This window comes from Cervus elaphus, chromosome 15 (assembly GCF_910594005.1).
Source record: "Cervus elaphus chromosome 15, mCerEla1.1, whole genome shotgun sequence".
NCBI classification, from domain to species: Eukaryota; Metazoa; Chordata; class Mammalia; order Artiodactyla; family Cervidae; genus Cervus; species Cervus elaphus.
Window position 1 is genome coordinate 64,423,273 of NC_057829.1, and position 24,160 is coordinate 64,447,432.

General features: G+C 46.3%; 2 protein-coding genes across 2 annotated transcripts; one reads left to right on the top strand and one right to left on the bottom strand.

Moving 5' to 3' along the window:
* Nucleotides 1–4,607: 4,607 nt before the first annotated feature.
* LOC122708552 lies at nucleotides 4,608–6,704 on the bottom strand. Its single transcript, XM_043924768.1, has 3 exons — nucleotides 6,616–6,704; nucleotides 5,745–6,527; nucleotides 4,608–4,684 (listed from the first exon to the last, which is right to left on the bottom strand). The coding sequence occupies exons 1-3, from the start codon at nucleotides 6,702–6,704 to the stop codon at nucleotides 4,675–4,677; spliced, it is 882 nt and encodes a 293-aa protein (XP_043780703.1). The 3' UTR covers nucleotides 4,608–4,674.
* SCD (stearoyl-CoA desaturase) lies at nucleotides 6,665–22,192 on the top strand. Its single transcript, XM_043925160.1, has 6 exons — nucleotides 6,665–7,100; nucleotides 7,632–7,914; nucleotides 11,779–11,909; nucleotides 13,377–13,582; nucleotides 15,156–15,388; nucleotides 18,134–22,192. Exons 1-6 carry the CDS (start codon nucleotides 7,074–7,076, stop codon nucleotides 18,331–18,333), a joined length of 1,080 nt encoding a protein of 359 aa, XP_043781095.1. The 5' UTR covers nucleotides 6,665–7,073; the 3' UTR covers nucleotides 18,334–22,192.
* The last annotated feature ends 1,968 nt before the right edge of the window (nucleotides 22,193–24,160 follow it).

Below are 24,160 nucleotides of genomic sequence, written 5' to 3' on the forward strand. Positions count from 1 at the left end.
AAGTTGGGACAAGAGTTGGAAGTGAAAGGAATCAGCTCTGGAATCTTGCTATTTTCCATATTCTCAAGTGTCGGCTTATTTCCCAAGCGGGGTTGTCTACTGTGTCACCCCACTGCCTACTACGCAAAGGGAAAGAATGCTGAAACCTACTAACCTAAGCTGTGATGTGGTCAGCTACAAAGCAACAGGGAGCCAGTTTCCTAACACCCAGGATGCCAGGGTCTTCAGAACAAGGATTCTGGAGGCTTCACCCTGGATCCAGAAAGCAGAGAGACACTCATAAACTGACAATCACCAGCATGCAAAGTACAGCCCCTACATTTCAAAACCTTTGCCCTGGCCACATGGAGTCCACAGAGGGACTGTCCTGACAATGTAGCAGCTGGTTTTGTAGCCAAGAATGACTCACAGTCACAGGAGGTGAAAAGGGGAGAAGGAACCTTGCCTCACAAGTCTGCTTCTTCCTGAAAGCTTTGGGCTTGGGCCACCCTCCCGACCCCAACACCTGAAAGACTCCCCCTCCAGGAGGATCATGGCCTCCCATGGAAGCCTACTGCCTTCCCACTGGGCTGCTTAGCGTGAGACACCCAAAGCCAGGCTTGGAGGGGCCAGGTCACTAAAGAGAGGCCTTCACACAAGGGGAAGAGCTGATGCCAGGCTGAGAAGCACCTCTATGCCCTGGAAGTATCTCTCTCTCTCTCCTGATAGTGACCTGCTTGCCTGCGTGGGGTCATGTTCTTTCTTGTCATGTGGGTGGGGGAAATCTTTGCCTTCCCAGCAGTGGGAAGAGGTAGGAAAGTCCTCTGAACTGTCCTCCCTTTTCTTAAGAATCCCTGTAAGCCAGAGGTCAGGTAAACGCAAGCACACAGTATGGGGGATAGTTCAGCTGCCAGCTCCTGAAAGGAAGTAAAATGAAAGAAGAGCAAGGGCACACTGGCAGAAGTCAAGAAGGGATAGAGGCCAGGTGAAGAGACTCAGCAGTTCTGGCGAGTTTTGCCCGTAGGCTGTCCCTTGCAACTACCTGCAACTTAGAAATGAACCTCACCCAGTAGTGATTTATCTACTTTGGGTCCAGTCCAGAAACATATAGGGCAGCAAGTGCTGAGTACACATTTGTATCCCAAAGGGGAACCAGAAAAGTCATAGCTAAGTGGGAACTCAGTCCAGAAATACGCACAAATATTGAAGCAGCAGACTATTAGGGCCGGCAAACTGTAATTAAAAAAAAAAGAAGACATGGGCTTTGGGCTCCTCTTGAGCATAGATCATGCCCAGCATCTCCAAAGTTTCTGCATTTCATAGAACAATTTGCTCTAAATTCCCTTACTATCCCCACCCCCCCACGCCCCGCACTTGCTATTAAATATGTCTGTTAATTGTCTCTCCCATCAGAATGTAAACTCCATGAAGGCAAGATTGGGGAGCTTTATCACCAGTGTTCCCAACTCCTAGAACAGTGCCTGTTGTAGAGTAGGGGTTCAATTGATATTTTACTGCCTTCTCACACTACTTCTCACACTACACATTAGTTATTCCTCTCACTAGATTTCATAAAAAGGAAATCAGTCAGTATGTTACTTTTGGTGTCTAGCTTTCAGTGAGCATGTTTTTTTTAAAAGAATCATCCATGTTGTTGCACGTGTTTGTAGTTCATTCTTTCCATACATTGTTTATCCATTCTCCTCTTGGAGCAACTTTGGGGATGTTTCCCATTTGAGGCTATAATGTATGAAGCTATAATGAATTTACTTGTACAAGTTTTTTTGTGGACATATGTTTTCATTTCACTTGAGGACAGTTCTAGGAGTGGAATTACTGGATCTTCAGATGGGAGTATTCAGCATTTTAAGAAACTGTCAAACTATTTTCAAAGTAGTTGTACTGTTTCATGCTTCCATCAACAACGTTTGAGGGTTTCAGAGATTTCACATGGTCACCAACATTTAGAGTGTTCTCAGCCCTTATAGGGATTCCCTGGTTGCTCAGTGGTAAAGAATCCACCTGCCAAAGCAGGAGACAAGGGTTTGATCCCTGGGTCTGGAAGATCCTGAGGAGAAGGAAATGACAACCCACTCCAGTATTCTTGCTTGGGAAATCCCATGGACAGAGGAGCCTGGTGGGCCGTCCTCCATGGGATCCCAAGGAGTGACAACAACAACAAATTTACTTTATTGTTTATTTACAATAAATTTCTTTATTATGTTTATTTACAACAACATAAATTACTTTATGTTTCTATAGATCTCGCTATTCTGGACAGTTCATATAAGTGGTATCATACATATGTGGTTCTTTGTGGAGTGGTTTCTTTCCCTTAGCATATTTTCAAGGTTCATTTATGTCATGGTATGTACCAGTACTTCATTCTTTTTTTTTAAACGCTGAATAATAGTCCTCTGTAAAAAATTCTACCTCTTACTTATCCATTAGTCAGTTGATGGACATTTAGGTTGTTCCCATTTTTTTTTTTTTGGCTGTTATGAATATCTGTATAGACATTTATCTGTGCACATATATTTTTTTATTTCTCTTGGGGATATACCTGGGAGTGAAATTCTGGACTATATGGTAACTCCATGTTTAATCTTTTGACGAGCTGTCAAACTGTTTTTCAAAGGTGGCTGCACCATTTTCCATTACCAATAGCAAGGCTTCAATGTGTCCATATCCTCACCATTTTTTATGTTTTATTGAATATAGCCATCCTAACGGGCATCAAGTATCTGACCTCAGTTTTGACATGCATTTTGCTAGTGGCTAACAATGCTGAGCATCTTTTCCTATGCTTATAGGTCATTTGTGAGTCTTCTTTGGAGCAGTACCTATTTTTAATTGGGTTAGTTATCTTTTTATTACCGAGTTGTTAAGAGTTACTAGTACATTCTAGATATGAATTTCTTTTCTGATATATGATATGCAAACATTTCCTCGCATTCTATGGGTTGTCATTTCACTTTCTGGATAATAACTTCTGAAGCGTAAAAGGTTTAATTGTGATGAAGTTCCATTTATCTATTTTTTTCCTTTGTTGCCTATGCTTTAGCTCTCATATCTAAGACTAGTGCTGTTCAGCAATTTTTCATGTGCTATTAAATAATAGCCAATATGGCTATTTTTATACCTCCTTTTGTGAAATGTATGTTTAAATCTTATGTCATTTTTCTGAGTTATCTTTTTATGTGCTGTGATATATGTTCTCATTCACTGTCTTATCTATTTGTTTTCTTAATAGTTCCTTTTGGTATCATAAAATGTTAACTTTCTTGAGTGCAATTTATCCATTTCCCCACCCCATGGTTCTTGCTTTTTGTATCCTGTCCAAACAACCTTTGCCTACCTCAAGGTCACAAAGATCTTTTCCTCTATTCTACATAGAAACTTTATAGTTGTAGGTTTTACATTTAGCTCTCATTTTTTTTTTTTTTTTTTGTGGAATGAGCTAGAGGTTGAAGTTCATTTAACCTATATGGTTATCCAGTTGTCCCAGCAATACTTGTTAAAAGAGACTTTCCCTCTCACATTGTACTGACCTGGGACCATTGTAAAAAGTCAGTTAACGTGTGTTGGTGGGTTTCTAAAATTTCTAATTTGTTTCATTGACCTGCTTGTCTCTATTTCCCTAATACCACATTCTCTTGAATACTCTAGGCTTATGGTTAAGTCCTAATTAAAATATTTTACTCCTTCAGCTTTGTTCTTTTTCTCCAAGATCATTTCTGGCTACTCTAGACCCTGTGCATTTCCACTTAAATTTTAGAGTCAGCTTGTCTATTTCCTCAAAGAAATCTGTTGGATTTTTATAGGGATTAAATTAATCCATAGATCAACATCAGTCCAGAAACTGCTATGGTACCCTGCACCCGTTTTCACAAAGCAAGATTTATAGGTCCAATCTTCATCTCCCAAGCATATTTTGTGCTTTCCTATTATGCACTGAAACACCTATCATCTTAATCAATGTATACATGCAATTGAATACAAATATTGATAATATACTTATTTATAACTTCTAATTTGCCACTGACCTAATACTTCTTGATATCAAAGTTCATGCTGGGATTTCCCTGACAGTACAGTGGTTAAGACTGCACTTCCAATGTAGGGGGCACACGTTTGATCCCTGGTCAGGGCACTAAGGTCCCTCATGACCGAAAAAAAAAAAAAATTAAAGCTCATGCTTTCCCCATAATATTACTCCTACCACATAGCCACATTTCATGGGTTGTGGCAAGCTACTGAGAGTTTTAAAGTAGTGGGTGATACACTCATAGCCATGTGATATGCCCCAGATGAACTTCAGGGAGGAAGCCCAAGCTAGGGAACCACTCACCTTTCTACTATAGTTATCAACAGTGAGATGGCTCTGGCCATTCCCCTCCTCCCCAAAACTCTCTCCTTATCCAGACCTTCTATAAACTCCCAGAGATTCCCCCACAGGGTAGCATCTTGTCTTTAGAGAGGAATAAAATATTCCTGATTCTCCACTTATGTCTTGGCAGGCCCCCTTTCCTTTCTCTTGCAGAACCTGAATGACCTAGCACCTAGCTTACATAGTAATGGCAGCATTAAGTGGTATCATCAGTCATACCTACCTGAGTCTAAGTGAGGAGGAGGGCAGTTTCTAGAGAACTCTGATGTTTCAGCTCGTTCCCTGATGAAGTAGAGGAAATAGGCTCAGACATACCTAGTCAGTTAAAGGGAAAGAAATTTGGTCTCAGTGGTAGAGCCACTTTTGGCCACAATTGAGGGTACACCCCCAAAGCAACCCTGACTCTTCTACCTTGAAGAATAGCCCTATACATGGCAGAGGAATTAAGCCAATTAGACATTGCAGAAGAGCCTGGAGAGGAGCAACAGTGCCCAGACTTCTCTCCCCCACATACATGCTGAGGGCTACTGAGCCATGATGAGACAGCTGTCTGTATCTAAAAACATCTAGTCTCATTCAAAACTTTTGCACTGGACAGGGAGTCAGGACTGGAATGGAGGTGGATGGTGACCGACCAGGAGGCTGGCCAGACCCCAAGACCTGCGGCCTACTAGCGAGCTCCTTAATCATCCTTCCAGGCCATCCCAGGTGCCTCTCTTCCAGAAGCTAGTTGTTGGCACAAAACTCCTCACTTTCTTCTCTTGCCAAACGGATGGTATTTGGGGAGACAGGGGTGTGGTTGGAGGCTGGGAGAATGCACAGCCTGCCTGGTTCCCAGCTTACCCCCATGGTAAGGCTCCCACAGCCCTCGGAAAAGGCAAGACTGTGAGCCACAACACTGAGGTCAGAACATGTCAGGGACCAGGGATTCTGAGTAGGGATTAAGACCTGGGCTCCATCATTATATTTCTGGGCTCAGCTACTAGCTCTATCATTGACTGGCTGCTGTGACCATAAGAAAGTTATTTAATTTCTCTATAGATCACTTCTCTCATCTTTTAAAAGGGAATAAATGACTACCCACCTCACAGGGCCACAAAGTGAAAGTGAAGTCACTCAGTCATGTCTGACTCTTTGCAACCGCATGGACAGAGGAGCCTGCACCAGGCTCCACTGTCCATGGAATTTTCTAGGTAAGAGTACTGGAGTGGGTTGCCATTTCCTTCTCCAGGGAATCTTCCTGACCCAGGGATCGGACCCAGGTCTCCTACATTGTAGACAGACGCTTTACTGTCTTGAGCCCCCAGGGAACTTCACAGGGTCACAAGTAAGTATCAAATGAAAGGATTCTTGTGGATTGGCTTGCAATCAATACCTTTTGGCTATTCTTGCTGCACTTATAAGTACTTTCTCCTGCTTTTGAGTGAAAGCACGTCTGTACTTTCCCCACGAAATGGCCTTTCCCAACGAAGGCAATTCCAAAACAACAACCCGACAATCTAAAGAATCTCCAGAACATCCCTCACTCGTTCTGTTGGCGTGGGCACAGGGATAGCATAGTTCACTGGTGCCTGGCAGTGAACATTCCCTTTCGACGTGCCCAGTGGTTGAACCTCTTGCGCGCGTGCAGATGTACACATCAGTGCATCTACTTGTGTGTGCGCCGCCTCCCGCCGGCCTGCCCGCGGGGAGGCCCGCATGCCTGTTCAGCAGTCCCGGGTTAGCGCTGCGCCGCTGGTGGGCGGGGCCCGGCCATTGTTCCGTGGCCAACCGAACGGCCCCCAGCCCCCTACCCCGCATCCCCTGAGCGCTAGCGACAGAGGGAGGCGGGGCTTCGCCAGGCGCGCGGCCCGGGACCCGGGGTTTGAGGGCACGTCTCCCCTCCCACGCGTCTAGGCGAGCGGGAAGGCCGGGGTGGAGTTGTGTGGAGTGGTCGCCCGCGTGGTTTCCCCACTCTTTCCCGGGAAACTTCCCCAGTGCCCATCCATTTGCGAATTGCCCGGGGCCAGTCCAGGGCTGACACGCATCCCCGCACCGTTCCCCGACCGGGTCCTCTCCCTCTTCCCGAGCGCCTCCGAGGCGGCAGGATGCCCGGTAGAGGCCCAGCGGCCGGTGGAAGAGAAGCCGAGGAGAAAGGGAGGGGAGGGGGAGTGAGGAGCTCGCGGCAGAGGGAACAGCAGATTGCGCCGAGCCAATGGCAACGGCAGGACGAGGTGGCACCAAATTCCCTTCGGCCAATGACGCGCCAGAGTCTACAGAAGCCCATTAGCATTTCCCCAGGGGCAGGGGCAGAGGCAGGGGCTGCGGCGGCCAAGACGCGGTGTGTCTGCAGCATCCAGTTCTCGCTTCTCCGGCCCCCAGCACGCCTCGCTGTCTGTCTCCTCCCCTCTCCCGCCCAGGCGGGTCTCCCACGGTGAGCCAACTCTGCGCACTTTGCCCCTAGCTGGCAGCGAATAAAAGGGGTCTGAGGAACTACGGGGCACGGTCACCCGCTGCCAGCGCTAGCCTTTAAATCCCCAGAACAGCAGGTCCGGTTCGGACACCAATCCAGCGCGCACCGCGCAGCGGAAGGTCCCGAGCGCAGCGCCGCGGATCGCCACGCAAAAGCAGGCTCAGGAACTAGCCTACGCTCAGTTCGGACTGCCCCGAACTCCGCTCCGCAGTCTCAGCCCTGGGAAAGTGATCCCAGTGTCCGAGGGCCCAGATGCCGGCCCACTTGCTGCAAGAGGAGGTGAGAGCTTCCGAGGAATGGCCCCCAGGCCCCGGGTTCGCCGGTGCTGGTGGGGCTTCTAGGTGACTCACTGGAGAAGAGTTGAGATCATCGCAGGAGAACATAGCCATCTTTTGCGAGTTGTACTGCCTTCAGTTTGTTGGGAATGGGGATTGTAATTTGCCAACTTAGGTCTCCAACTTTCGTTTCTTACGCTTTAAAGAGAAACCTGGTCCTGCCGGTAGCCTTATGTATGTAGGTATGCGGGCTTTCTTTGTGTGCTCGTTGGGGTGCGAGTGTTTCACTCCTCTTTCTTATTTCCCCTTCACCTTGAGGTTTCACCTCCTCTCCCCAATCTCTGCATAGTTCCTGGGGACTTCCCTGTCTTCCGTCTGCCATAGACCTTGCCCTCAGGTAACCTGGGTATTGGGACCAGGTCTGTGCCTATCCCCCGCCCCTCCCCCAGCTTGGCTAGGGAGTGAAGTGGTCCCTACTACCTACCTCCACGTGTCCTCTCCTCTCTCTTGATCCTCCACTCCGTCTCCCTTCCAGATCTCTAGCTCCTACACAACCACCACCACCATCACAGCACCTCCTTCCAGGGTCCTGCAGAATGGAGGGGGCAAATTGGAGAAGACTCCCCTATACTTGGAAGAAGACATCCGCCCTGAAATGAGAGATGACATCTATGACCCAACTTACCAGGATAAGGAGGGCCCAAAGCCCAAGCTTGAGTATGTTTGGAGAAACATCATCCTCATGGGTCTGTTACACTTGGGAGCCCTGTATGGGATCACATTGATCCCCACCTGCAAGATATACACCTATATCTGGGGTAAGAAGTTCCCATGTCCTCCCGACCCAGTACCCCAGGTTCTCTCCACTCTTTTAGTTAAGTAGTAACTTACATAGAGTAGAAACACCAGCCCCTCCAGGCCGAGGTTTTCCCAGCCATTTCTCTTTGGTGTCCTGAGAGGCTGGGTGGCCTGGGAACAGAGCCTTTGGGATGCAGGAGCGTCCACTCTGGGGGATCTTTTAATTTCAGTGTTGGGGCTGGAGCCCTGAGACCATGGGCCTCAGGTTTTGAAATGAGCAGAACTATACCAGAGTCATCTTTCTCTGAAAGAGGTTTTCTGTTTTAAGTCTTTTGCTTGACTGCTTGTCCCAGCCCTGCCAGCCAGGAAAGAATCAAGGTCCCTACCTGGGAGGCATGGGAACATGGGACTAGATGAGTGACTTTAGAGGGCTTAAGCTGAGTCTAGTCATGGGGTAACAAGAACAGCTTCTCAGGAAGAGAGTTAGTAGTAGAGGAACAGAGTGGTGGTCATCCACAAACTTATTTTGCCCTGACCCTGGGCCCTTTCAGGCTCCTTGGTTACATAAACAGATGAAGAAGGCTCCTGTGTAACTTAGTTTATACAGATGATTGATCTGTGATTCTGTGTAGGTCTTGACAAATTGTTCTTAGATTGAAATAAGGTTCAAGAAGTGTTCCATGTCCATTCCACACCCATCCTGCTCCAGTCCCTCTCTCCTAGGCCTGGGCAGCCCTGGCCTTCAGGCTGCTGCAGTGAGGGGGATAGTCCCCAATGTATCCCTCACCTGCCTGTCCTTAGCTCAGCTCTTTCAGGAATCCATGGGCTTGGGCTGATAGCAGGGCCTTGCCGCCTGCACACATACATGCGCTCTGTGGGCATTCCCACCTCTGCCACTGAGTCTGGCTTGGGAAGGGGAAAACAGAGAACCCTAAAGACCAGGGATGGGAGGGTGGGGCACATCAGCACTCTCTGAGAGGGGCAGACCAGAACTCCCCCTCCAGAAAGCAACTGTAGGTCTTCCAGAGCAGTCTTGGGTGTGGGGTGCTTGCAGACAGCTGCACTCTTGGAGGGGAGTTACATAGAAGGGCTGGCGGGCCAAGTTTCAGACAAGTCCTCCAGAACCTCTTTGGTCTAAAGGTGGTGGATCTGGTATGTGGAGATTTTGGGAGGAATCCTCTTGGTAATCCATGGACAGAAATGTAGCTGGGTAGATCCCCTCTCTCAGTTTTTCAAGGAACACACTGGGGACAATAGTACTTTTTTTTTAAGATTAGAAAGGTAGTGCTTTTTTACATGTGTTTAATTGCTGGGGCCAGCCAGGCACCGATGAAATCGTTTCATCGGCAGACCAGGAAGGGCTCTTATTTTTGAGGGGAGGGGGACATCTGTTCTCTAGTCCTTCTAAGAACCCAGCAGAACTTGAGTTCTGGAATTTCAGTTCAAACTGAGGAATCAGGAGCAGGACAGGGATTCCCCAGGGAGGCTTCGGACTCCTCTCTCCACCCCTTCTCCCCAGTAGAGAAGTCTTCACCAGGTGTTTGGTGAAGGTGTTTGGTCACCTGCAAGCCCCTTCCAGCCCCAAGAGTCCTTGAAAGCCTTGTAAAGTCCTGAGCTTGACCAGATGCTGCTGCTCACTCCCTTCCCTTGGCTGCTGGTGCAGGGGGCAGAATGCTATCCCCAAACCAGGGCTGTGCCCGCTACCTTTTTGGTGTCCTGCCCATGGGTGTGTGCTGTGCCTTTGGACAGAGAAATGTGTCACATGGAGCCTGGATGGTGACTTTTATACTCCTGTCCCTGGGCCCTGTGGTGGATGGCTTAGCTGATGGAATGACTGGTTTGGTGTGGGGATTTCAGAACTCTTGTCTTAAGGAACAAAAGGGCAGTGGGAGGAGGGAGGGTCAGAGGGGCCTCAGAGTTCAGGAGCTTGGCTTTACCTTTTCTTGTTTTATCCCTAAGGATGGTGTTAAATTAGCAAATGGTTGTGATCCCAGCTTTTCTCATGACTGAGCAGTTTTGGTGTCTCAGAACTGCCTTGAGGGAATGGCCGAAGAGATATCTCTGGCTACACTGAGGGACCATGGGGTAAAACTTCTCCAGTCTCTTTCTTAGGACTAAAACTAAGGTTTTGCTTAACCACCAATTTGGACTTTAAGAGAATGAATTTCCAACTGACCCAGAGCCTTCTAGAAGATAGGCTTAGAGGTGCTGATGAGAAAAAAGCCACCAGAGGGTTTGAGTGCTTTTTCCAATTCCTCTGTCAATGCAGGGATCTCAGGTACTTTTCTGAGTCAACTTGCCAGGGTCTTCTGTGGCATGAAACAACTCTAGGAGCTTCTGTGCTTCTGAGCTGAGTGCTTCTTCTTTTGTGCCCAAAGAACTTTCCTTTACCCTGGGTGATTGGTGGGCTGTGGCTCAACCATCATCTCTCCAGGTGTAGATGCAGACAGATACGGCATCTGAAAGGCTATTACCACATGCCCAGGGACCAGCAAATCACCTAGGGCCCCAACCCAGTCCAGAGGGCTATGAGTAGAGGAACTCTCACTGGGACAGACTCTGGCTCCATGGCTCTCCTCCTGTAGGAGAAATTGGATAGGGTAGAGGAAGATGGGTGGGGTGGGGGCTTGTTTAGGAAACTGGTGTCTGTGGCAGGAGAAGAACACAGAAGGATTTGTTACAATGTGCAGTGTCTCCAACTGCAATTAAGTTCAGTGGCCACTGAGAATCTATTGTTTCTAGCCCTTCCCTAGGAATGAAACATTGTCAATAGTCACTGCTCTACCAAGGCCTCAACCCCTGCCTCCCTGGAGCTATTGAGCAGAGGAAGGTGGGTGGCTGTTGGGTTGCCCAGCAACCCACCTCCCAGTTAGAGACTCTATCTGGTGCCTGGAGCCAGCAGGCCTCCAGGAAGGTGAGGCATGACAGTGTTGGGCAACTTTGAGCCTGTCCTGCCGTTATCTAGAATTAGCCTTGCCAGCTGGAGTATGGACTGGCAGAGAGACGTGGCAAAGGCGAGACATATCTGGCGAGACATATGCCACGGAACCGTGGGCATATCTTGGGGAGGTGGATGGTATACATCCTCGTGCCAGACTTCTGGAACACAAACCACTTTATTGAGACAGAAATCTAGTTTCAAGCCATGGCTCCATTTCCTAGCCATAGGACCACAGATAAACGCTTAACTTCGCCAAGCATCTGTTTTTTCAGCTGCAAAGCAAGGGATATTAAGCCCCTTTCAAGGTATCTAGTGAATCAGAAAACATAGAATCCTTGGTGAAGCTTAAGACACTGCAGCTATGACTGATGTGTGGGGTTGGTTTTCCCTTCCTGTGGCCACATTGCCTGCTAAAAGTTTTTTGGACCACTTGGTAAATAGTCCTAGTTCTGAGCCCCCTTAATGTGCCCTAGAACCCAAGCACCCTCAAATGGGTCAGTGCCCAGACTATACTGTCTGTTAAATATTTTAATACCACCCTTGCCTATGGGTCTTAAGCACTGCCATAGTGGTCTGTGGTCCTTAAAACACTGAAGAAGGTTAGCAGAAGGTCAGAGGGGTTGGGACCTGGGAGAATATCCATGACAAAGAAGGCCAAATGGCCAGGGAAGGTGGGGGTGGGTAACAGCCCTCTTCTCTCCTGCCTTTCTGAAGTTCCCTGGGACTCCTAAGCTTATTCCAGCTCCTAGGTTAGATGATGAGAGGGGATGGTATTTTTCAAGTGATTAAAATCAAAGGCGCCTAAGAGATCAAGGTATCCCTGGAGTTCAGGGAAAAGCAGATCCTCACCGGGAGCCTGAAGAACACACACTGTGACCTGAGGAAAACATCATGCAAATACTCTCCTAGGTTACTGACTGCCTGCCCTGTCTTATCCTGGCAGTGTTATTCTACTATTTGATGGGTGCCCTGGGCATCACAGCAGGGGCCCATCGCCTGTGGAGTCACCGAACCTACAAAGCCCGGCTGCCCCTGCGGGTCTTCCTGATCATCGCCAACACCATGGCGTTCCAGGTGAGAAGCCAGCTGTGCTCAGCTCTTTCTCTCCTCACTCGTTATCGATAAGCCAGTGGCGGAATGGAGGCAATCAGTGCCTGGAGAGGGACAGCACCTGGACAACCACTTCACTTTCCTCTCTCCTTGTGGTTAAGTTCAGGTTCGGTCCTGAAGTCCATAAAACATAGGGATACTTCTGAGTGACTGGCAGAGGCAAGTAGGAGATAAAGAGGAAAAAATGTCGGTGGGCAGGGTCGCTTTTGAACCTCTGTTATCACTCAGTCTGGCTGTTGTGGTCTTTCATAAGTGCATAAGGCAAGAACTGAGCCTGCTTTCACGGGCAGACATTGGACAGAACATTCACAACTCTGGGTGGATGTCTTAGGACTCTGTCACAGTGGGGTTGAAGTTAATGTTTCACAGATTTCTTCTTTTAAACTCTGTTGTTTTCAGGTAAGACGATCAAACACTTTTATAGTGCTAACTATATGTCTGGCACTACTCTAAGCACTTGACATAGACTGCCTCATTAAACCCTCACAACAATCTTAGGAGGTAGGTAGCATTGTTATCCCCATTTCACAGATGGGGAAATTTTGTCACTGAGGGTTTAGGTAGACCAACATTATGCTCCTTTTAATGGGTTACCAGGCTGCCTAAGTCAAGTGTTGAGGTTTGTTGAAGCAGAAAGTTTTTAGCAGAGATAGAATGAAGGGGACTGGAAAAAGAGAACTCATAGTTATTAAGCAGTAGCAAAGGGCAAAAGATAGCATGTAGTGAGGGGCCTAGCTTGGAACAAGAGGAAAACACAAGGAAGCCCAGTTAGTCCCCTTCTCCATGGCAATATCCATGGTTGTGTAATCATCTCTGCCATATGCCTTAATGCCTCAAAGGCTCCTGATATTGTCCCTGTAGAGCAAAAAAAAAGGAAGAGAGATTGGCGCACTCTATGGAATAGAAAGAGTCCCAGAGGCCATTTGGGAATGTGGTCATATCATGATTTATCTGCATGGCCTTTTCGAGTTGTATGAGGTATCTCTTGCCAAGGCATCAGAATGGAGCTGCCCACAGCTTCATCCACTGACCAGGGTGCTAAGACATAAGGCTGCCTGCCTCCTGTTATCCACGCTCAGGGATTAGCCCCCCACACCCCATTTCTTGCTTGAAGAATTGCAGTGTTCCCTCCTAATGTAACTCTGAGCCCTGTACAATCTTCCTGCATTCCGCCCACCACATAACCCTCAAGAAGCAGCCAGCCCTGTTCATGTGGTCCTGAGACTTGAAGTTGCTTTTCCACTTATGCTTCAGCAGCAAGTTTAGGGAGGAGAGGAGGCAACTGCATGACTTCTCCTTTGGAGCACTGACTCCTAGGTATTTTGTGAGGTTGGGCTGAGAGCTGTGGGCTCTGGAAGATGCCCGGCAATTGGAATTCCCCTGAGAGGGTGTCTCTCCTCAGGCCTTCATTCCTCTTCTCTGTTCCTCTAGAATGACGTTTTTGAATGGTCCCGAGATCACCGTGCCCACCACAAGTTTTCAGAAACGGATGCTGATCCCCACAATTCCCGACGTGGCTTTTTCTTCTCTCACGTGGGTTGGCTGCTTGTGCGCAAACACCCAGCTGTCAGAGAAAAGGGTGCTACGCTAAATTTATCTGACCTAAGAGCCGAGAAGCTGGTGATGTTCCAGAGGAAGTGAGTGACATGATGATGGAGCTGGGGACCTGGCATTTGGGGACCCCCTTTTTTCTCCTAGGACTTGTCAACATGAGCTGAGAAATTTACTTGGTTTCCATATCTCAGATTATAATTTAAAACCCTAATTTTTAATAGCCCATGGGCCCAGAGCCATAGACTGTTGTTTCTTTTTCTCTGAGCTACCTAAGCCAATTAAATTCAACAAATGTTTGTTGACCTAGGACAGTCATGGATACAAAGCCAAATGTGTCAGTCCTTACCTTCAAGGAGTTCATAGCTTATTGGGGAGTGGAAGGATAAGCCAAGTGTCCAAATACCTATGATACATGGCAAAATATTTTCCATAGCGAGGAGAGGCACAAAGGGGAGGGAGACTGTAGAGTGGGGAACATCAGGGAAGGGCTTATGAAGAAAGTAGCTTTGGAATCCACTGATGGATGGCACAGGGCAGGTGGGTGGGGGGACAGTGCAAATAGAAAGAGCTGAAGTGTGTTCCTGGAACAGAGTCCTTTTGCTTGAAATACGGGGTGTGGTAGGAAAAAAGACTAGCAACAGAGACTGATGCCATTCTTATGGAGTCTTACAAGCAGACAAGGTTTAATTCAACCCAGGCAATAGGAAACCATGGAAAGGTTTTTGAGTCAGAAGGTGGCATGGTTGGAGGTGTGCTTTAGAAAGGTAGTTCTGGGGTGGATGAGAGAAGGCATTGAATGAAAGAGGTGGGAAAGTCCTGGGTTTCCGTGCGGGGAAGTGGTGGTAGGAATGGAGAGGAGTTGAAGGCAGCAGGGGTTACTAATGATACAAGAATAGCAGACTTAACTGCTGAAGGCATCTAGGAAATCAATTCCCTGGTAATGTCGATGCCTGCTGTACCTTTGGGAGGAGGAAGAATGGAACAGGCCCTCCAGAGGGACAGATCTGCTGGCATCTAGGACATTTGGGGTGCCTCTCTGAGGGAGAAGAAGAGGAAGGATGATAAAGATTCCTGGCTAGCAGGAGATGAAGGCAACATACTAAGCAAAAGTTCTGGGGACTTCCCTGGTGGTCCAGTGGTTAAGACTCCACACGTGCACTGGGCATGGGTTCGATCTCTGGTCCGGGAACTAAGATCCCCTCATGCCACCTGGTGTGGCCAAAAAAAAAAAATAAAGATTGACTTAAACATAGATTCTGCAAAGAGCACTGCTGAAAGGGAAAGGAAGCCCAAAGGCAGATCGGAAAAAACCGGGAAGGAGAACTCAGTCTGTAATTTGGACCCTGTCTGTTCCCCTGAAGTAGTAAAAGAGAGCAGTGGATTTAGAGTCAGGAGATGAAGCATTCCAGTCCTTGCTCCACCACTCCCTGGTAGTGTGACCTTAGAAAAGTCATTTAACCCCTTATTACCTCATCTCAGAAGTATGATAATAACACTATATTCTCAGAAAATTTCCTTGCCCATTCCCTCTTGCTCTGTTGCCTGCCACATTGTGCTCTCAGTGTAGAAGGGACAGCCCAGCCCTGTGAGAGTGGAAAATCAGGTAGGTCTCAGCATCCTCTCTCCACTCACTAAGTGTATGATCTCTCAATGCAGGTACTATAAACCTGCTGTCCTGCTGTTGTGCTTCATCCTGCCCACACTCGTGCCGTGGTATCTATGGGGTGAAACGTTTCAAAACAGCCTGTTTTTTGCCACCCTTTTCCGTTACGCTGCTGGGCTCAACGCCACCTGGCTGGTGAACAGTGCTGCCCATATGTATGGATATCGCCCTTACGACAAGACCATCAACCCCCGAGAGAATATCCTGGTTTCAATGGGAGCTGTGGGTAAGTCAGCAGTCCACAGCAAGACCACGTCTAGTGGTCTGCTGCCTAGGGTATTAGATTATGAGCCAGGAAAACTAGATTTACCTGTTTTATATCCCCTCTCCATATGTCATTCCACTATAAAACTAAGGGACAGTATTAGAAAACCCTTGAAAGTTAAGCCACAAGTCCTATGTAAAGAGAAAAGGGTGAAAAATAACAATGCCTTTAATTCCAGGTTTAAGAGCAATCCACAAATGCTATGTATGATGAGCCCCTTTGGGCTGTCCTCTTCCCAGTCATCTCTGATCTGGGTGGTAGTCTTGCTTGGGGCAGGGAATGCATAAATAGAAGAGTAGGGTCATCTGGGTGGCCAGAAAGCCTAGTGTTTTATATTTAGACGTGATATACAAAACAAATACTTGTTGTTTAACTCAATAAGCTTCTCTTTTATCACCTTCCTGTATTCAGAGGGGCAATATTTGAAGTGTGTTACATGCCTTACTGCCTGGTGATGCCAGTATGAAGGATATCGAAGCAACTGTTGGTGGCCCTTTATCACCACCTACCACTCTCTTCTCTTATCCTTTATTTTTCTCTCTTCTGTTTCTCTGCTGTGCTGGGAACACTCCCTCCCCACAGTGTGACTTAGGAAACTCCTAGTAAAGCAATTACTTACTGACCCAATGCTGACTATTCAGGAATTTATTTCTACCAGTCCTGTTCCAATAGCCAGACAACAGGGTTCTGCCATCTGTCTCCATTTTCTTTTTCTTTGTTTTTTTTTTTTTTTTTTTTTTTTGGTCTGTCACTCTTTTCAGCTAAATATAGAACTTGACTAAGGCCTGGAATTAGGTTTCCTTAGGCAGACCCCACGGCCTCTTCCAGTGATCAGGGCTTCTGGTCATCCGGCATAGATAGGTAACCTCCCTTTTCCACACATGTACATGTGCCATGGCCTAGCCATCACTTGGTTCTCTTTAAAACCTTCCTTTATATTCTCAACCCTGACTGTCTTTTTCTTTTTTATTACTCTCTGTACTAAAGGCATTTTTTCATTCCTTTTTAATTTTCATGCATCTTCCCCTCCTTCCAGACACCATGTACTGTTTACATGTTCTTACTCTGAACCATGTTTGAAATCAATCACATTATAGGCTATTTTCATAGAAAACCAGTTAATGTAATGGAAGGTTTCTGGAATGAGATCAGTCCCGTACTGCAAACAGATCTGTTGTGAGCTTCCCCAAGCCTATTCAGAGTGGCTGTCAGTATCTCACTTATCATTTGTTCCTTCATCCCTGTTGCTCCCCACTTATCACCTCACTCTTTGTTCTCTGGTCGCCTGTTTCCCTGCCATTCTAATCTTGTTCTTGAATTACCCCCACCCCCACCCCCCAGTCACATGCTCATCTTCTCTTTGCCAGAGCCAACTTCCCCGCTTGAGCATCTCTTGGCTGTATCTTGCTGTTCCATTACAGAGTCTCATCCTTCTTTTGCCCACTAACCTTCCTCCTCTTTCTTTCCTCTCTTGGCACAGTGTGTGTGTCTGATTGTTTTAAATCTGATAAGTGTGGGCCTAGCTAGTGCTTAGACAGAGCCTAGTTGCAAAGTCATTTATGGAAATTAGCGATCTTCCGTCAGTACCTTTAGCCTTGGGGTTATCCTACCCTCCCCTACTCAGTTCACACTGAATAAACTGATGATCCACACTGTGAGCAAACCTTGAAATGGTGCCCTGGATGGTGTTATTCCCATCATAGGACTTCCTTCCTTGTTGGTTATTAATGTCATTATTACTGTACTGGGGCTCTTTCATCTTCAAAGGGCTCAGCACACTCTTTTATTAGCTATTCTTTACCCAGCTTTACCCCAGCCTCATAAGGGTATTGTTATTGAATGTGGTTCCAAAGAAGATCCTGCCTAGGACTGGAGAACTCTATGGAGTTTCCACAGCTTGACTCATTACAGAAATTATTCTGAATCTAGAATTTCTTTGATTTTCCTCTGTCCAGCAAAGTGAACTGCTCATTTCAGAACTTTAGAGGTTAGAAGGAATACCTAAGCTTTTTGATTCTTATTCCCTCAGAGAGCTTCTGTTTTATCAGCATCACCCCCAGGATGAAAGCTCAAAGAATTAGGAGCCAAAACAGTCCACTCTGAACCAGTAGAGGCTGAGAAAACTTAGGCCCCTCCCTGGGCTAGGCCTCCCTTCTTCTGACTTTTGACTGTGCCGCCCAGTTTCTTGGTACCCTTGGAGAGAGTGCCCGTGCAGTGGGGGAAAGTGTGCTCCTTTGCTCATCTTTATAAGAAGCCCAGTAAAAGTTCTTCATTCTGGACTCTCTCTCCACTCTAACATGTGCACATATACATGTGTTATATGTGGTATGTGGTTATATATGGTATAAGAGCCTTTAGGGTCTTATACCAATATGTAGTGAAGCTCTGGAATTTTCTTATCTAAAACCCATTTCTACTGATAGCAGTTTCTCTGAAATCATCTTATCTTCTCAGAGAAACTGCCAGCCCTCCTCCCACAAAGGTTCCCAGAGAGCCATGGTGACCAGGTTCTCCCCAGTCATTTCTTAAGATGCCTCTCAGGGCATCTATTTGATTCAGAGTTTAAAAGACTAGCTTCATTCATTCATTCAACAGCAACAGGTTTCTACTAGGTGTGAGGCATTCTGCTATGGAACCAGAATGCCAAGATCAAGAAGCCAGCAATCCACAGTATAGCTACATAACTTTTCTCTGCTTTTGTTCCAGGTGAGGGCTTCCACAACTACCACCACACCTTTCCTTATGACTACTCTGCCAGTGAGTACCGCTGGCACATCAACTTTACCACATTCTTCATTGATTGCATGGCTGCCATCGGTCTGGCTTATGACCGGAAGAAAGTATCCAAGGCTGCCATCTTGGCCAGGATGAAAAGAACTGGAGAGGAAAGCTACAAGAGTGGCTGAGTTTTTGGCCCCTTGGGTTCCTTTTCCAAAAGCCAGCTGGGCAGAGGTTTAATGTTCTGTTTATTAACTACTGAATAATGCTACCAGGATGCTAAAGATGATGTTAACCCATTACAGTACAATATTCTTTTAAATTTTCTTTTTAAGTTGAAAGCCAACAACTCTGCCTTTATGATGTTAAGCTCATGTTCTTATTTCTTCTCTTATCTTCTTTCTCTTCTGTTCCCTTTATCCTTCCCTTTGTTTAGTCCCTATCACCTTTCTTTCTCTTTCCCCTCATTGCCTCCCAGGCAAGCAGTTGGTCAGTCATTGGCGGGTTTCCAGCTTCCAAAGCCTAGACAACCTTTCTGTAGTCTAAAACTAGTGGTCTTTGCCCCAGCTAACCCTTTCCTTGAGCTATCTGAGCTTTAAGGTGGATGGCTCGAGCTGGAGATAGGAGAGAATCTTCTGGGAAGGGCCCTGATGATCTTCAGCCCAGGGTTTTGCTGGATGAAATGGAAAAATAACTTTATTTTGGCACCAAACTGCGAAAACAGGTAAATTGTCAGGGGAGAGAGTCAGCATGCATGGTATGATTGATAAATAGGATGAGTTGAAGTGGGAAACAAGGCAGGAAGCTCCTGCTGTGATCAGACACCCCTGTCTGCCCATCACCCAGCATGCTCCCTTTCTCTCCTGACTCTGACTGGGAAATAGCCATGGAGCAGGGCAGTCCTAGAACTCAAAAGCAAATCTCAATGTCCTGATATACTTTAGGCTGAGGATAAAGAAGAAGCATTTAGTTTGTGGTAAAAGTGGTCTCTGCTGCAGACAAATTGTTTTCTTTCTTTCATAACAGGAAGATTTCTTATTCTAGATAACAAGAAATCTTGAGGTTGGTTGTTTCCAGAATTGCTGACTCTAGCAGCTCAGGAAATTGTCAAAATTCTTTCATCTTTCTACTCTGCCATCTTTGGGATATTGGTCAGCTCCCCTCATGGTAAGAAGGCGGCCACAGCATTTTGAGACTTCCAAAAAAGAGATGTGTTGGTGGTATGGTGGTGAGCATAGCTGCCTCCCAAAAAAGAATTTTAGGAAGCGGAGTTGGGTCAAACATAAAGCTATATATACATGGGTACTTTGGTTGGAATATTAAAGTAATTCTCTCAGAGTATTTCCCTCTGAAAGAGAGGGGGGCTTGAAGAAGAGGAAGAATTAGCCAGGTTGTCTCCTTTCCTCTCGCTGCTGGACAGGAGATGGAGAGGTTGAGGGGCAGGGTCTGTAGGCAGTTCCCAAGAGATAAGGTTACAAAAGAAAGGCTCTGAGATCACATTGCTGGGGGATTCAGAAGGTTACTGAGTAAGTTGTTGGGTGTTTCCGATATGGAAGCTGGTTATACAAACAAGTTAGATGTTGGGTTCATTTCATTAATTCCACTTTCTCCTTGGAATGAGAAAGCATTAGAAGGCTTCTCCCCACAGTGTTGAACCCTTTCACTCATTCCTTCTATTAACTTCTAGCTGAAAGTATAGGACTGGCTGGGGGATGGGGTAGGAATCTCTTAACGACCCTATCGATTCTTGGCTCTGCCTTCTCTGCCCACTTTCTCCTGCTGGTTCTATCTCCTCGATGTTTCCTTCTTTCTCTGGACAGGCAAACCTCTTCTGTGTGTATTCCAGAGGCAGTGATGGCTACTGCGGTTCCAAGTTGTTCCCTCTCTTACCAACAGAATGGTCAGGGTCACTGAACCACTGTTTCTCTTTACAAAGTTGAGCAAGCTGCCACTTTCACTTGGCCTCCAGAGCCTCCATCTATATCCTTGTGCTCCTTACCACACTGATGACTCCAGACAAGGCGGGCAAACCCTGCTAGAAACATCCTGGGCACAGGCATTCACACTCATGAGGCACGGCCAAGCCGAATGCTCATATTGTGCCAGAGCCAGCCATGGAGCAAAAGAGGATTTGTTTTTAGTCTCCTCTGTCTGGGTCAGAACCAGAGAGCATGCTGGCTGCCCCGGCGTACTGGGTAAGCTGCCTAGCCTGAGTCAGTGCTCCCAGGGGACAGTGCAATGCTTGCAGAAGCAGGGGGAGCCTAGCCTTCACTGGGAAGCACAAGAAGCAAAGGCAGGTTCCAAAGTGCCTCACTCAGAAGGTGGCCCCAGCCCCTGGAGGGAGCAAGGGTGTACCGCAAGACCTTGACTGAGGCTTAAGATGTGAGATGCCATGAACTTTGCTGAACAGTGTCTCTGTTCAGCAAACTAACCAGCATTCCCCACAAACACAGTCTAGGGCAGACAATAGTATAGAGGAGTGTTGGAAGAACCTTGGGTCTCTCTGTCCCTGTAACCTCAGTTGTCAAGGCAGAAGCCTGGCTTTATTCTATTTAAAGGTTGAAAATATACAATACCAAATGCTCTGCCACTGTTGAGCTCCAAGGATGGAAAGGAGGAGAGCATTTCTTCCTGTATTAATTGGAAAAATGGCAGCTACAGGGCTTGGGCTAAACTAAAGGCATCCTTGTCTTTTGAGCTGTTCCTCTCAGTAGGAAAAAAAAAAATCTAATAGAAGATCACTGTAGATTAGATCCTCTGACTGAAGCACCTACCCCTTGGAAATGCCTGTGGGGTAGTTTTAATTCCACAGGTCGTCTGATGCGTGCTTTACAACTGATGATCAAAAACAACATATCTTTCTATTCTAATAGTGTTCCATGGATCTGACCTATACCATGACCCTACACAAGGCTGGATGGTGTCCTTGGGCCCAGGGTACTTGTACTTGTGTAGGTGGGGGTTGTCTACTGAGTAAGGAATACTGTTTTTAGGGTTCTAAAGCTAAATTCAAATGGCGTGTTAATGACCCAGAAACTCAGATCTGATGGTGTCTGAATTTCTAATAGTCCTTGCTTTGTGGGTATGCTGACAACTTATCTGGATGCCTTACATCTTTTCTAATCAGTGTTGCCTCTGAGCCTGCTCTGCTCCCTCCCTGCTCCTTCTGTGGAGCCCTTTGCACCCCAGAGCCTGCAAAAGTGGCCTGGCTGGAGAATGATGAGTATAGCTGTTTGCAGGATTCCCTTCTGGGCTTCATTTTGGAAACTTTGCTTAGGGCTATTTTTCTTAATTGCCCGCATTTGATGGAGGGTGGAAGGAATTTTGAATGTATTTGATTTATTATTATTATTATTATTTTAGATTAAAAGATGGTTGTAGCATTTAAAATGGAAATTTTTCCTCCTGGTTAGCTAGTATCCTGAGTGTATTCTCTGTAAAGTGTAGCTCAAATGGGTCATCATGAAAAGTTCAAGAAAGCTCGATGTCAAAGTTATATGGGTGGTTAAGGCCAGGGCCTGTCCTACCACTGTGCCACTGACTTGCTGTGTGACCCTGGGCAAGTCATTTAACTATAATGTGCCTCAGTTTTCCTTCTGTTAAAATGGGATAATAATACTGACCTACCTCAAAGGGCAGTTTTGAGGCATGACTAATGCTTTTTATAAAGCATCTTGGAATTCTCTTAAGTCCTGAGTATTTTTATAGTAGCAGTATCCACCATGAACTGTGTCCACCATGAACCACGTGTCCTGGATGCAATCAGGAATCTATATGGTTCTCTGAGGGATTGAATAAATGCATTAGCTAAGGGGTGGATAACTAGCCAGACAAAATCTGAGAATGCATAAACTCATTGCCATGGAAACATACACAGGATACCTTTTCCTTGATTGGGTGGGATTTTTCCCTTTTTATGTGGGATAGTAGTTATTTGTGACCTAAGAATAATTTTGGAATAATTTCTATTAATATCAACTCTGAAGCTAGTTGTACTGATCTGAGATTGTGTTTGTTCATAATAAAAGTGAATCTGATTGCCCTGTGTCTGAGCTTTTTTGGCTGTGATTCAGTCTCTTCACCACCCTGTTTATGTCCTATTCCTGTACCTTTAAGAGTAAAAAAGAAGTAGAAACCACAATGGTTGACTCATACCCCAGTAACCTGCCCTGCCCTCCTGCCCTTCTAGGGGTAACTTTAGGTTAAACTCAGCCTTGGCAGCAGGAATCCAGGAGTCTGCTGCCATTAGATAAAACATGTTAACACCCAGCAAGCACTTTGGGTCTGGAGAAATACCAGGTCTCCTGTGTGTCCCATGGTCACATGAGCCCAAAATAGAGAAACAGAGAGGAAGGGAGCAGCAGGAGACACTCTTTGGAAAGCAGTTCTGTACCTGGCAAGCCAGGCAGGGCCATCCAGGTCATTCGTCTGAAATGGAAACAGAAATGTGGTCCCTGAGGGGAATAAAGCTTCCTGAAAATGCTGATTAACAGCTGCAGGAAGACATGAAAAAAATTCAAGGAAAAGCTTGTAAATTCCTGGAATAGAGAGGGCTTCTTGATCATTAGGGGAAAAAGGCTTTTAGCTTTTACTACCTTATCTGAGACTGGAGAAGGAAATGGCAACCCACTCCAGTATTCTTGCCTGGAAAATCCCATGGACAGAGGAGCCTAGCAGGCTACAGTCCATGGGGTCACAAGAGTTGGACATGACTTAGCGACTAAACCACCACCACCACCACCTTATCTGAGAATCTGAGTGGAAAAGAGAAGGATATTTTCTGGTTTGAGAGAGTTTCATTTTCCAACAGGAGCTACCCGGTCAATGCCTGGGCTTCTAAACATTCACCAGAACCAACCTCCCTCACTTCCTAATGTCTTACCAGACCTTAATAAGTTGATGGTGCACTTTCTTAATCAATATCTGGCTTTCCACCCCTTTCCCTCTATTTTGTTTGAAAGGTTCAGGTTGGACATTTTTTTCCTGTTGCTCTATAATTGCCCTGTACCTTCCAAGTCTTACCTTTGTCTTGGAGACAGAGACACCAGCCACATGTAAAAACAACAGTTGCTATAAACTAAAGTCTACCTAGAATGATATATTTGTGATACCAAACTCCTTGGAAAAGTTCACAGATGTACCATGTTCTATATTAGATAGAGGGATTGAGGCCAAACATGAACAGAAATCCCACAGCCTTTTGATGCTGAAAGTCTGAGTTCTAAGTCCATCAGACCCACAGACACCATGATAATATTTACAATAGCCAGACACTATAGCGAGCACTTGACAGAGTGCATTTTCTCATGGTATGTGAAGTGCTCTGATTACTCCAGTTTTACTGATGAGGGAACCGATTTCACTGGGAGAAAAAACACGGTGTGGCAGTGAGCAACAAGTCTGTGATCCAGTTCCAGAAGTTCACTCATTAACTGCTCTGCATAACCATCTAGGTAAATCTGGAGTGCACAAATCTCATATGCAAGTAGATGCCCGGTGAGATGCACTTTTACACAGAGGCAAAGCTTGGCTGCAGTGGCTGGGAGCTAAATTTATGCAAAGTTAAATTGCAGATGTATTCTCTGGTCCAGACGAACCCAACTCATGCCACCTCGTGACCTGTTTTAACCTTCAACCATACCTGAGTTTTAATCTCTCTAACAATAGAAACCTATCTGACATTTCCTCTAAACTTTTACAAACCGTACTCCACCCTGCTGTCACATTTTGAGATCCTTAGCAGTATCTCTTGGAGAAGCAAATGGCAACCCACTCCAGTATCCTTGCCTGGAAAATTCCATGGACGAAGGAGCCTGGCAGGCTACAGTCCATGGGGTTGCAAAGAGTTGGACACGACTGAGAGACTTCACTTCACTTTAAGGGTATCTCTTCTTTTAGAAATGTCTCCTGCACCTGAACAATCTGTATCTGATAAAGTTATTGAAAGACCTCATATCTCATTTTAAATTCTGTCTCTGCAACAAACTGTGTGAAATGTCACAGGGGGTGGGAGTT

What these genes read in the sequence shown, in the direction of transcription:
- LOC122708552 (XM_043924768.1), bottom strand. Translation starts at nt 6,704, where the DNA reads ATGCTGCAGACACACCGCGTCTTGGCCGCCGCAGCCCCTGCCTCTGCC. An exon ending in ATGGGCTTCTGTAGACTCTG is followed by an intron (nt 6,528 to 6,615) that starts GCGCGTCATTGG and finishes CTCTGCCGCGAG; the next exon opens with CTCCTCACTCCCCCTCCCCT.
- SCD (XM_043925160.1), top strand. Translation starts at nt 7,074, where the DNA reads ATGCCGGCCCACTTGCTGCAAGAGGAG. An exon ending in CCCACTTGCTGCAAGAGGAG is followed by an intron (nt 7,101 to 7,631) that starts GTGAGAGCTTCC and finishes TCTCCCTTCCAG; the next exon opens with ATCTCTAGCTCCTACACAAC. An exon ending in GATATACACCTATATCTGGG is followed by an intron (nt 7,915 to 11,778) that starts GTAAGAAGTTCC and finishes TTATCCTGGCAG; the next exon opens with TGTTATTCTACTATTTGATG.